The sequence below is a fragment of the Theropithecus gelada genome, chromosome 6, assembly GCF_003255815.1.
Source record: "Theropithecus gelada isolate Dixy chromosome 6, Tgel_1.0, whole genome shotgun sequence".
Lineage (NCBI taxonomy): Eukaryota > Metazoa > Chordata > Mammalia > Primates > Cercopithecidae > Theropithecus > Theropithecus gelada.
Genome location: NC_037673.1, coordinates 7,364,879 through 7,379,482, shown reverse-complemented (window position 1 = coordinate 7,379,482; position 14,604 = coordinate 7,364,879). Strand labels below are relative to the sequence as shown.

The window sequence follows — 14,604 nt, the reverse complement described above, 5'->3', positions numbered from 1 at the left end:
GAGTGGTTGAGCTTTTTTTTTTTGGCCATTACATTTAAACCGCAATTACTTTTGCACCAACCTATAATAAAATATGAAGAGCCGAGCTTCAAATGAAATATCACGCTCATCTAACTCAGATTCCATTGGATGATGGCATTTGGTTTGATTCTCGCAAATTAGGACAATATATTTATATTCACATCCAGATCGACTACAATTAGTATCTTTAAGAGAAAATTGTTAAAATCAATGCTCTTATGTTTGTGAAATTATGATAATTTTTCATAATTCTGATATGAATTAAATTCTGAATAAAAATATGATAAATTCTGTAAACAGAAATTATCAATAGAGATGATAATGAAAATGTTAATGGCAGAACATTTAAAAAGTTTATTACTTCAGGAGAAAATGTACATCTAGCTAAGATTGCATATCGCTGTCAATTAGGTAAAATATTATCTAGTTATTACACAGACAAATTTTTGAAATTACAAAATTAAAACAAGTTACTGTGTTTGAAGATTTAGAAAAATACATGGTGATAATCTTGTCAGATACGCTATCTAATAGGAATATGTTGTATTCTGCTCACAGGCTAGTAATTTACTAAAACAGACCTGGGCAGATATGCAGGAATTTTTTTTCCATTCGTGTGACATGCCAGGCAAAATGACGAATCAGCAGCACTTGCAGCTACTTACTAGACGCATGGGGGTTCGGCAGACATGGGTTTGGCACTACAGGTTCAGGATGCACTTGGTTCAGTTGCTTCACCTATGCAGTTTCCATGCACGTCTCAAAGTTCTCCCTCACAATTGTTTTAAAACTTATGCCAAATGTGTTGTTCCAGAGGTCAGGGAGACAGGTGGCTATCTTTCCTTGTTACCAAGCAGCGACAAGGTAAGTAAACCTGTTCTGAAGTGTAAAAATTGGTAAGGATTGCTGCCAGCAAGGACAAGGAAGTAGAAGAGAACAGAGAGGTGACAGTTGCAATGACAATGACGAAAGAGGAAGTGGAGGATCAAGCTGGTGGGGGGAGCAGAAGAAACCAATGATGGGGCTAAGAGGAGAAACAAGACTAAGATCTTCAAATGGAAGGAATCTGATTAAGAAAAACGGAGATCCTTGATTCAGTGTGTAGCTCTGTAGAAAAATTACAGCTTGGCTCTTGATATGATCATTGGCTTCAGTTTATCCTGTTTTTGATTAAGTATTAAAGGCCCTGGTGGAAAAACATTTATCAAAATTCAAACCATCCTAATTAAATGTTATAAACGACAACATCTCAAAGAATATTTTGGCCTTTATTTGGAAGATACTATTCAACTGAAAATGAGACAATGCCTGCTGTGAGCCCAGTCGGTGCAGTCATTTGCTTTGATCTTTGGTTTAATTCCTGGCGTAATTTCAGTCACATCTGTTTCTTTCCTTACTTGATCATCTCACTGAACCCCATGATTGGCTCTTACTTACAGTGAGCTCACCGTGTACCTTCTAGAAATGCTCTTGGATGTGAATATCACATTCATCCACTAACAAACAAGGGATTGGTACTAAATGTAGTGGGAGATGTAATAAAAGAAGCAATATAAATTTATAGAAAAATCCTGGCCAGGCACGGTGGCTCATGCCTGTAATCCCAGCACTTTGGGAGGCTGAGATGGGTGGATCATGAGGTCAGGAGTTTGAGACTATCCTGGCCAACATGGTGAAACTCCGTCTCTACTAAAAAGACAAAAATTAGCTGGGTGTGGTGGCGGGTGCCTGTAATCCCCGCTACTAAGGAGGCTGAGGCAGGAGAACTGCTTGAACCCGGGAGGCAGAGGTTGCAGTGAGCTGAGATTGCACTGCTGTACTCTAGCTTGAGTGACAGAGCAAGACTCTGTCTCAGGGAAAAAAAAAAAAAGGAAAATCCTATCATAGAATTGATGGTGGGGATAATGAGCAGTGGGGTGTGGTAGGAAAAACGTGGGATGAATCCCAACGTTCCTAATCCAGTACATGCAGATCCTCCTCAGAAAAACAAAATGTTCATACATGATCCACCGAAAATATCAGCCAGCTTCTCTTCCTTCCCTCTCTTCCTTTTTTTTTTCTTCCCTTGTTTTGATCCACTTGCAATGGAAACAACTGGTAGTCTCTCAAATTAAGTTAAATCTAATTTTTTCACTCTAAAATTAATTCTTCATAATTTAACTTAATCATTATACAAGTAGACTTCATTTACTGTTTCATTAGTATCCATTTTAAAAATCAGATGAGACACTTGAAGTAGAAGCTCATATTAAACAAAGTTAATAAAATGAAAAAAAAAATCCAGAAAAGTTATAAAGATATCTGAGTAGCTGAGAAGCAAACTTTTATTATTAGGAAAACAAAATCCATCTTAAAATCTTGCTTGGAAAATATGGTGGTTTCGTGTTTCATATAAACATGTACTTTTGTGTATTTGCCTAAAGGAACATCTACTTTGGCATTTTAATTAGCTGAGGACTGTCCTTCTGAATGGCAGGAACAAGCCGGAGCAATAATTACTTGTAACATTTAATGTCACAAAGACTGTGATGTGTACTTTGATTATTTAATTGTCCTTTAATTTCCCACAGGAAGACTTCTTTATGCCAATCAATCATATTTTACAAAATCAACCTTTTTCTTCCTTACGCCCTGGGTGAGCCACCTCCCTGCACTGTTGCTCCACTGGGTACCACACTGCATCATTTTTGCTGACATGCTTATCTCCGGCCAAATGCAGAGCTGGTTGAGGACAGCGACCATATCGCACTTGTCTCTGTTTTCTCAGAAGCCAGTATAATGTTTGTTAAATGGTAGGAACTCATCAAATACGTGGTGATTCTATTTACTATTTTTAATGATGGACTCAAAGGGAAATTACCAGGGCACAGAAACAAAGAGAGAGCTCAGTGATAAAAGGACTGAGGCTGTGGGGTGGATCCAGGAGTGTCCTGGATCAGGGCTCAGGCTATGGCACTTAGCGGGTGGCCTTTTAACACCCATAGGGAAAAGAAGATATTTCCTCAGGCCAGCAAAACGTGGGCGGCTGCAACTAAGACTCTTGAATAAAATCCAGAGCCTCAAACCGCTATTCCTTCTGTACAAAGAAGTCTAGAAGAGCTCCATTCACTAGCTCAGGGAAGTATCAATAAGCTTCCAGGGATCAATCCAAACCCTAAAGTGTTGGGTGTGAAATTATATTACCTGATTCATAATGAGAATTCCAAATTGAAGGGTTGTTAATTAGGTCAAAACCAGAGAAAATCCTTGGGGCTATGGCAGAAGCAAGAATGACACTGCTTGTAAAGGATACTTTAGACTACAGAGTGCAGGGATGTCCCATCTGGGGGCTGGGGCAGTTCCTCCTGAACATAGCCTGACAATAAAAACCAAATTATAAAGTACCTAAGGCAATGGACCATATGAGGAAGAGTCAAAAAACATAAGAGGTAGAATTAGCACCATGAGATCTGCAGATACGACAATAATTTGAAATAGTTTCTAAAATAAGATTAAAGTAACAAAAAAGGGATTATAATCCATATGAATGAGTGAGTTGTTAAGGAAAAATAACAAGTATTTTTTAAAATGAGCCACATAAACTTTCTAGAGATGAAAATGTAGATATTGAAATTAAAACTAAATTGTTATTGAGGAACTGGATGAACTGCCCGTGAATGGGAGATGCTAAGAAACATCTCAGGAAATAAACCATAAAATAGCACAGAAAGATAAAAAAGTTGAAGATAGGAAAAAGAGACTGAGACACAGAGGATATGATGAAGAGATTCAACATACCTATAATAAAAGTTTGAAAAAAACAGAACAGAAAGACCAGGGAAGAGACAAAACACAAGGAGATATTGGACAATGACGTTGCAGACCTAGAGCAGATTATGAGGTCTGTGGTTGAGAATACACAGCTGAGTCTCAAAAATAAAAGTCAGGCTACACTTTAACACATGGAACCTACTACCCATGATTCAAAGAGCAAATCCTGCAGAAACTCCCACCGAGACAAGGGACCAAGTGTCTACAACAGTTAGATGGACAGGAGAGTTAATCTCATTGCCACAGAGGCCAGGAAATTATGGAACCCTGTTTTCAGAATGTTAGAAAAAATGATAAATAATCACCATGAGGAAAAGATAAAGACTTTTAAAACACAAAATCTGAGTGGGTATATTATTTACAAGCCCTCATGGGAAGGATTATAAAAGGAAGCATTTAGTAATATGGAAACTGAATCCAGAAAGGTGGAATGGTATTTGGAAAAAATAGTAAACAAATACATCATTTAACAAAAACAAGAATATACATTGAATAATTTGAGCTGTTTAAATTTAGAAAAATTTAAACAATGCTAGTATGGGAGATGAGAAATTACCAGATTCAGAGCATGGTCCCTGCATTGTTCAACAAGGAAGTGGAGACATTACTAATAATACACTTTGTTAATCATGTGTAGTGTACATGTTACCTGTTTTAAGGTAATAACTGAAAAAACAAACCAAAGTATATAAGTTCCAAGTCACTGGAGAGAATAACAGAGAATAAACTCCAGGAGTCCAAAAGAAGGCAGAAAAGATGGAAAAACAAGTAGAAGCAAAAAAGATACAAAGTAGATTTTAAAAGATTTTAGTAATAATTGCAATGCACATAAACCGATCACACTTGTCGAATTAGAGAGAGATCTGTCTGAAACAGAGAAAAGAACATAGAGCTACATGCTGTTCACCAGAGACACACCTAAAACCTATATCCTTTTTGTTGACAAGGAAAAGCTGGAAGTAGAAAGATGGAACAAGGAACACTAAGCAAATACTAACCAAAAATATATATGGTGGAGTGATATTAACAGGAGAGAAAACAGACTTCAAGGGAAAAACACGGCTGTGGGGTAGAAAGCTTTCCTATTAGCTGGGAGTGTGACCTACTTTTCCTTTCCCAAGGCGACCTCTCTATTTGTGCTTTCATCTCTGCCTAGAAGAACGTTGGTGGGCTGGCATCGTATTATCTCTGCTATTGAAAGCACAAGGTAACAACATTGAGAGAAAAATTTCTTCTGATATTTTCTGGCATTTTCACTTGCTGTATCCAGCATATGCGTTCTAAACATGTTTTGGGGGTTTGTTTGTTTGGTGGTGGAATATTTGGTTAGAGTCACTCTCTTGTATTTATCATAGAAACGTAAGTCTGCCTCAGGTAGTTTAGAAAGCTAAATGTGACTGTGAATGTGCACTTATTACTATTACTGCTACAGTGACAACTAGTACTATTTTTAATTGCTAATTGTAATGAAAATGTGAACTTGAATCTCTTATTCTAGTCTTAGCTTCTGCCTAGATAAAATGGATTATTTTCATTATCAAATAAAATAATGTCTGAAAACACTTTGAAGGACTATTATATGTATAAAACATTTTGTAAAGTATTATTATAATACTGAGTACTTTCTTACTAGATTATTTTAATCTAAATACAATTATAAATTAACTTTAAAAATATATCAAATGTCTTTTAAGATGAATTTACACTTTGCCCAGAACCTAGTTTTAAATAAATGGGACCAACAGCTGAAAAACATATTTTAGGAAACTAGAGTAGAGACGAATAGGAATAGTTACTATGTGAGGTTACCATGACTTACCAATGTGATTTTGATTAATGTGTGCTGAGCAGTCACCACAAGGCAACTTTGGTGCCATGCTGGTCCATGTCCACAAGCATGGGCATCCCTGCCTAGTGCTGGGCACCGTCTGCCTGTGACTCACCCCATACACAACCCTGGTACCCTCTGCAACCTGCTTCTACTAGAAGGTTCCAAGGCTTGATTGCAATTCCAGCTCCAACATCTACTTGCTATATACCACTGGGAAGGCAAGTTATGTAGCATCTGTGAGTTCCCGTTCTATGAAATTGTCAAATAGATATTACCTGCAAGGGCTCTTGTGAGCATAAATGAGCCAGTCGAAGCTAAGCGCCTAGCAGAGTAAGTACGTATTTTTAATACAACATTTACTACTTACAAACTGTGATGAGGCTGGAATCAGAACCGCTCACTGGGATCTTGCCCATCATAAATAGTTTTGATTTATTCCAAAGATTCTTACCCAAGGATAGGAAGCCTTTGCAGACCTCATAGCCATTGCATTCCTGATTCTGCTCCAAAGCCTCCATTTCCATCCTCAAGAGGCCTGATTACAGCTTCTTCAGCATTTCGTGTGTGTGTGTGTGTGTGTGTGTGTGTGTGTGTTGCGGGGTTGTGGGGGAAACGTTTATTTTAAATAATTGGAAATAAAAACTCACTTAAGTGGATGGCACCTTTGGAGTCCTGGGTCCCTCATCCACAAAATTAGAGACTGGATGAGGTTATCTCTAGGTTCCCTCTCAGCTCTTGACTTTTAAATTCTGAAATGCTAAGTAGCATCTGATGTAGAAAGCATTTCAGAGTCAAGGTATCATGGTGAATGTGAGCAAGAAATTTCAATGCAGTGTGATGAAGGTCACCGACTCACCATCCCTTCTCTCATCCACATTCCTTTACACATGGAAGCACTATCCTGCTAGTGTGCCGGGAATTGGTGGGTTCTTGGTCTCACTGACTTCAAGAATGAAGCCACGGACCCTTGCAGTGAGTATTACAGTTCTTAAAGATGGTGTGTCTGGAGTTTGTTCCTTCTGACGTTCGGACATGTTTGGAGTTTCTTCCTTCTGGTGGGTTTGTGGTCTCGCTAGCTTCAGGAGTGAAGCTGCAGACCTTCGCGGTGAGTGTTACAGCTCTTAAGGCGGCACCTCTGGAGTTGTTTGTTCCTCCTGTCCGGAGTTGTTCATTCCTCCTGGTGGGTTCGTGGTCTCGCTGGCCTCAGGAGTGAAGCTGCAGACCTTCGCGGTGAGTGTTAAAGAGCTGCGTGCAACCCAGGTTCCTGCCTGCGCCTTTCCCTCCACACCTCCCAGCAAGCAGAGGGAGATGGCTCAGGCCTGGGCCAGCCCAGAGAGGGGCTCCCACAGTGCCGTGGTGGGCTGAAGGGCTCCTCAAGCACCGCCAGAGTAGACACCGAGGCCGAGGAGGTGCCGAGAGCGAGGGCTGCTAGCATGTTGTCACCTCTCACTAGGACATCTGGAGAAGGTCCCTTAGGGCACATCTTTCTCTGCCTCAGAATAGTTGGCAATGGTGAGATGAATGGGCTGCTATATGGGCCCAGGAAGGCACCTGAGGCAGAGGTGTCTAATAAGATCCAACAAGTGAGCACATCAAGATGCCAGGCCCAGATGCAGATGCTGGGAACCTACCAGAATGTGGAGCAGGATACCATGACTGTGAGCTGGATTCAGAGCTTCAAGTTCAGAAGGAGTCCAGTTGGGGTGAGAATGGGGGTGGAATGTTTTCTGAGCAGTGGTGCCAGGAAATTGCACTTGGGTGCAACCCAACATTCCTTCAAGCAGAGACTGATATTAAATATTTATCTTGTGCTTCAAGTACTAGAGTAGTACAATGAACAAAACAGGGCTGCAGTGAACTCACTGAAGATCTTTCCATCCACAAGAATGAAAGTAATAATGCAAAATGGGAATCCCAGCCAGTCAGCACGAGGGGAGTTGGTGGGGAAAAGATGGGCTCTTCAAAGTTGGGTTATGAAAGTTAGATGATGATTTCCAACTGGGGAGACAGCTGGAGGCATGTCAGAGTCAAGGAATCATGGCGTATGTGAACAAGGCATTTGGATGCAGCGTGATGAAGGCCACTGACTCACATTCCTCCTCATGTCCACATGATCATTTACACATAAGAGCCTGGCCCCATGCTGGGACATCTGGAGAAGGTTCTGTAGGGGACACCTAACTCGGCCTGAGAAAGTTTGGCCTCCATGAGATGAGGGAGGGCTAACCAGAGCCGGATGAGAGGAGAAAGTAAGAAAGGACCCCATAAAAACACTACAGTACAAGGAACTCTATATATTCAAGGGGAAACAGAAACAACCTAGAGGTCTCAGTGAGATCTTATGTGATGGAGGCTAAGCTACATGACACAGATTGTCAGTCCCATGGTGTAAAAAGAAGGGCTTGGTGCAGGAGTTGGTGCAGTTTCCAGGTTTCTTAGAAGGTGCCCAGTGGCTAAGCCCACCCACGTGCACAAGAACTGAGACCTGGGCAATGTGGGGGTAGCAGGGAGCCAGCATGGGGCATGCCTCGGGTGGGAGTGAAGGGGCCGATGGAGGCAAGGGCTGGGCTTCTCACAGAAATAATGATCACAGAAAAGAAATGCCTGCCATGTGTTTGAGAACATGTCACTGAACAAATATCTGTATGATTTTTCTATCAACAGGAACAAATCTGCAATTCATTATCACCCTTATTTTTTTTTCCTATTTTGATATCTTTCTACCTTTTTATCAAGGCCAGTTGTAGTTGTAAAACAAGCAATCGATCTGATTTATTGGCGTTACGCTTTTTATGCAACAGAGATTGACAGGCAAAATTCTCGGAAGAAAACATTAGCCAGGCTGACCTCTCCTCAGCTTCCTTTATGAAGTATTACATTTTATGTTAATTCTTCATACGGAGAACTGAAAGCTGGTATTAGAGCACAAATACTGCCTTTGGCATCGAAGTTTTCAAAAAGTTACCATATGTTAATTGAAGGTAAGTTTCAGGTATTAAATACTCTTTAATAAACTCAGTATTTAATACATAATAAATGCAAATCATTATAAAACCTTACACAACTAGGAAGCTATTAAGAGGCCAGGGAATGAGCAATTAGGATGCGACAATGTTTCTCCATGACCACTGTGGAATATTTGTGATGAGCAGTTTTTGACTGAATTTGGATGGCAGAGTGCAGAGTACTCTTAAGTACACTTAAGCCTCCTTAAATTATCTGTACACCAATATATTTGATGTTGCAAATTGAAAAAATCCTTACGGAATGGTTTAAACAGTAAAAAAGTACCTATTAATGAAGTGAAAAGAATTCCTTCTTGATTTTTTCATGGATTACATCCAAGGAGGAGGAATTGCAGCTGGCCACTAGAGGGAGCCTCATTCACAGATCTTATGGAATCAAGTTTAGGAAGACCAAGTGTCATCACGTTTAGGCTTCCTGGGCACTTTGACACCATACAGGCTTCTTGTGAGGAGGAGGTAGGCACCAATTTATTTGCAGCCTTGAAATCTTCCTTTTGTGGTACCACGAAGTCAAAAGGGACTTCCTAGCATGTGGCCTGTGGAGGCCAGGGTCCTGGGAAGCTCCAGGGATGAGAGGGCAGGAGGAGCTGTGGATGTCACCTTGACAGCTTACTGGGGCCTCAGGCTGGCCACAGGAGGGAACAAGAGCTACGGCAGGAGCAGCAGGGCATGGGATTCCAGCGAGGCTGAAAGGGAGGCATCATAGGGGAGCAATGCTTTCCCACAGACTCAGCACGGTTGTTCCTGAGATATTTTTTTCTGCCCCCAGCTCTATGTTTCTTTAATATAACAACTCAGACAGTAGAAAGAAAAAAAGTCAGCTTGATACCCTAAATATACTGCATGCCCCCATATCCAAGACCAGATTCCCTGGGATAGAAAATGATAAATATGGCTAGTTAGGCACAATGATCTGAACTGACTTAAATAGAACTAGTTTGGGATTTCCAATGGAACCACCAATGATGGTTCTTATTTTGAAAACCTGAGAAATGGACTTCAGGAGATTTATGGGGGTAAGGAAAAGAGCAGGGGAGCCTGTGTGCCTTTCCACCCGAGGGATGATTCTGGGAACATAGAAAACCAGGCTTCTTTCTACAATAAGCATTTTCAAACTTTGTCAAATAGTCCCATCAGGGCCTTTCAGAGCGGATTCAAATTAACCAAGGGTCCTCGCTCCTCTATACAATCCACAATGTCTTCAGGGGACTTCAGAACCGAGATGCTATGTGTGCATTTGGGTGAAGCAGAAACCACAGTCCCATTTTTGGAAGAGCTTTCAATACAATTAGAAACATCTAAACTATTATACAGTAAACAAAATCCACACAAGTTTGCAACGGTATAAGGCACAGAGGGCAAAGTGCTTACTGTCGACTGCAGAAAGGCAGAGACAAGGTTTCGAATCTTAACCAGCCTTGGCCAAAGGCTTTCAGCACGTCGGACTGGAATGCAATGGACAGTTTGGGGGTCAGGACTGCCACTTTTCAGAGCTTTTGAAGGGGGGACGAGGATTCTAAGAGGCCACTATTGCGCTGTCCTGATGTTGTTGCTAGCAGTAGTAGTGTGTTTTATGAAAAGCAAAATAACATTGCAATAAAGCCACAGATGCAAACTGTAAACCCATGCAGAATAAGAAAAAATTCTTTCATAGAAGCCACAATAGTCCTGAGAGGTAACAGACAGACCACAAACCTCAGGAGGCTTCCTTGGCGGTGTCATCTAAATGGGTTTGTCACAGTCTAACTGGCAGAAGAAATCATGATTTTGACAATGTGAAAATATCTAGACTATAGTCTATAACTGCAGAACTCACATAAAATGCATACATTGAAAAATATTTTAAAGAACATTTCTATTTATTTTTTATAATAGGTTATTAATTATCATGTTAAATTTTTTATTTAAAAAAAAATCTCTGAAGCTTCTCTTGAGAATGCCCATGACCTCTGTTGAGAAGCTCAGAGTGGCCTCTCTGTCCCAGCTCATCTCCACTGAACAAAACAAAATAGTGGCTTCTCTTCAGGGCCTTCTATCCCATTGTTTGCTTCCTTAGGATGCTCTCATAGACCGATGGCCAGCTAGCAACACTTGCTTTAGACTTCCAATTTTAGATGTAATCTGTATATCCAGAACCAGCATTTAAACCTGATTAGCTTAAATTAAACACTAATAAAAGATATTTTAATATATGCTTTCTTCAACTACTCCAACATTCTATAGCTTGAAAGTGACTGTAGCAATGTATTAGGTTTACTTTTTTTTTTTTTTTTTTAATTTTACTTTAAGTTCTGGGATACATGTCCTGAACGTGCAGGTTTGTTACATAGGTATGTGTGTGCCATGGTGGTTTGCTGCACCTATGAACCCATCATCTAGGTTTTAGGCCCCACATGCATTAAGTATTTGTCCTAATGCTACTATCCCTCCCCTTTTCCCCTACCCCCCCAACAGGCCCCGGTGTGTGATGTTCCCCTCCCTGTGTCCATGTGTTCAACTCCCACTTATGAGTGAGGACAGGCAGTGTTTGGTTTTCTGTTCCTGTGTTAGTTTTAATTCTCCTGGACACTGAAAGTCTCGTATTATACTTGCATTTGCTGCTATAAATACTCTGAAAAGTTAGAGGAAATGATAAAAATATATTGACAGAACCAAATAGCAAGAATGCAATCTTCTGATGTGACATCGAACGTTTCAAATCATCTTTGTATTTGTGTCTTGGTTGTGCGTGAGCTGTTCCAGTCTGTATTCTTGCCTATAGACCTGAAGGGTGCATGTTTCCTTAACTGGGATCTGGAGTTCTTGAAGTGGTAAAGCAATAAGCTCCTTGTTTCTGAAAGTTTTAGGTAAGAAATCAGCTTTCATGAAATGAGCATACTTTTCAAAGAAGCGCCACATTTGAATACCTACCAGAAGCTGTCCAGCAAAGCAGACGAAGAGGATGAAGGCCAGCAAGAGAAACGCAGCCCCAAAGGAGATGCCCAGGACGGACGTTCTACCAGGAAACAAAAAGTAGCAAGTCAGGGTGGAGATCGTTTCTATCATTCTGGAAAGCTACCAGTAATACTTTTGGGTTAATGAGGACTTTATTAAATTCAGACTGCAATCCTCTCTAAATTTTTGAGAAATAAAAATGGAGCTAAAATACCACACATATGTCCATAGAAAAGGGTCTACACAGTGATGGCCAATCAACTTACTCTGACTCAATAAAACTGCCTCATAAGCATCAGTTCTTTATGGAGGATAAAGAATCTTTTTAAATGACTCGCCCATGTGTCTGGCAGTTTCATGTGGTACTTGGCCACATCCCCCATCTCGGTGGCCTCTTCACTGCCAGTGAGATCCTGGCAGCTGCTGCCTTAAGGACAGCCTCACACCTTGATAGCCTGGAAGTCCTCAAGTTCCACCCTTGTTCCTGTTGACCCAGGAGACACTGAGTCCTCCCTCCGCCCCCGCTAATCTCATGCAACCAGATTCAACCTATTTTGTTCAACACAGATGCAGCAAAATGTGTAGCAAGGCTTTTTACACGCTTGAGTGCACCAATGAACTCAAAAGCATCCCATGATCATGTGAAAAACACACCTACCGAGTTGCGAATTCTGCTACTGACAGATTACAGGTTTATTTATAAGAATTGTATACATATCCAAAAGGTCCTTTAAATAATTAAATAATTCAAAGCCTTTTAAAGCTGAGTTTAATGCCAGGATAGAAGTTGCAGAGGTATAAAAAGGACTGAAGCACAGTGAATCATCAAAGATGAGATGTAAATGGAACATCCAAAGAGAGGTTGGATGGTGTGTGAGACCAAAATGGAACCTCATGCCAATGAGGTTGGCTAGAGACAGTGAAGAAACAGAGGATTTGGCTAAGAAGAGGAGTAACATCCAGAAACGACGACGTATGGGACAGAAGAACCAGATATAAGACAGCCACAAGCTGACATCATCCTGCAAGTGCACTCCTGTGAGCCCCACAGAAAGAGAAACAAATTAAGCAGTTAGTGCCCTGAGTAAAGCCCCTGATGCTGTCATGATGAGAAGCTGTCCTCAACTCTCTATCTCAGATACCTACTCTATTAAGAGAGATGACTACAGGGACACACATCAAACAACATCTACAAAAACTCGAGTTCAAACCAACAATTGGACCTGACCCAATCAATAACTTTTGGGCAATGAGTCATGTCCCGGACATGATTCACAATGCTTTCAAACACCTGGCCTGATAATAATATTTGTTCAGATTTTATGAGTGATGATAAGACTCTGCGGGAGGGTGTGTATATACCAAGTACACCTAGATTGTTGACTAGTCTGATGGGCCAGGCTCATGCTAGGCTGTTCTGACACAAAGATGAGTAAGATGTGATCCTGCAGCAGCGGGAGGAGTGCCAGCTCACATCTCAGAGCTATGGAGGGTGCTTGCCATTATCCTCATGACTAAAGGCGACCACAGTGATTCATCTGCTGAGCTTTGATTTGCTATCTTCTCTTCTGTTTTTATGAAGGAGCTCTGACAGGTTTTTTTCTTTTTTTTTTTTTTGGACACTGTGCTCTCCTAGCTTTTTCTTGGTGTCAAGGTAATGCCATATTCATAAGGCTGAGTATAGAAACAACATTTCGTCTTTTTTTTTAGACCCCAAACTGTTTAAATACTGAATGAATGATATCTTCTTGAAGGTGTGATAAAACTCAAGTATGAAATTATCTGTGATGATGATGGTGATGATGATGATAATGATGATGGTGATGGTAATGATGATGGTGATGATGATGACATAGGTGATATGGTGATTGTGACAGGGATGGTGATGGTGATGTTGATCGGGATGGTGATGGTGATGGTGATGATGATGATGACAATGAGGATGGTTATGATGGTGATGATGATGGTGATGGTAATGATGATGATGGGTGATGGTAATGGTGATGATGGTGATGGTGATAGGGATGGTGATGGTGATGATGATGGCGATGGTGATAGGGACAGTTATGGGGATAATGGTGGTGGTGATGGTAGTGCTGGTGGTGTTGGTGCTACATTCTAACATCTATAGAGTATTCACTATGTGCCAAGTGCTATGTATATATGTACATATATAGTTCACTTTATTCTCACAATAATCCTATATGGTAGTTAGTATTATTACCTCATTTTGCCAGAGAAACTGATACACAGGGAAGTTGAGGAACTTGCGTAAAGTTATAGCTCTATTAAGTGATGTTGTTGGCGTCTATGTCTACCCAATTCTATTCCCGATCCAGGTTCTGTTTTAGAAATAGACATGTCACATTTCTGCCATGTTTATTGGTTCTGTTTCTTGAGTCAATTTTGATAATTTTCCTAGAAAATTATCTTTTTCATTTAGATTTTCAAATGTAAAATATTCTATGTAATATTTTCTTATAATTTAAAAACTCTCCGTATTTGTAATTTCTTATGCTTAATGCCATTTTCTTTAGATCAGATTTGTGAGGTTTTGCATGTTTTGTTGATCTTCTCAAAGAATAAGTTCTTGGTTTATTATTAAGGTCTGCTTTTCCTTTCTATATTAATTAGTTTCTGATTCAACTTTTAAAAATTCCTTTCTTCCCCCTTACTTAAACTTATATACTTTATTTTGGATTGTCATTTATCAGAAAATCTTTTGTATCTTCTAATAAGTGCATTTAAGGACATAAATATTCTCCCAGTTACAGCTTTTGCCAAATCCCACAGTCTTTAATTCATAGCTACTCATTATCACTCTTTTCTAAAAAGCCTATAATTTCAATTTCCATTTTCTTTTAATACTAAAAGTAACTCAGAAGTCTGAATTTTAAATTCCACAAGAATATTATTTTTGGTTCGTTCTTGTTATTTCTAATTTCATTTGATTTTATCGGAGATTGTGGCCTCTATTATTTC

The 14,604-nt window shown here is 40.1% G+C and overlaps 1 protein-coding gene and 1 long non-coding RNA gene across 2 annotated transcripts in view; one reads left to right on the top strand and one right to left on the bottom strand.

The window, feature by feature from the left end:
- ADCY2 (adenylate cyclase 2) overlaps positions 1-14,604 on the bottom strand; it is a 423,318-nt gene that overhangs the window by 71,082 nt on the left and 337,632 nt on the right. Inside the window, exon 15 of the mRNA XM_025387564.1 lies at positions 11,599-11,683. Coding sequence (XP_025243349.1) covers positions 11,599-11,683 — 85 coding nt within the window. The remainder of the gene's footprint in view (positions 1-11,598; positions 11,684-14,604) is intronic.
- Positions 5,013-14,604, top strand: part of LOC112626799 — a 41,536-nt gene continuing 31,944 nt past the window's right edge. Inside the window, exons 1-2 of the long non-coding RNA XR_003119961.1 lie at positions 5,013-5,038; positions 9,009-9,144. This is a non-coding gene — a long non-coding RNA (uncharacterized LOC112626799). The remainder of the gene's footprint in view (positions 5,039-9,008; positions 9,145-14,604) is intronic.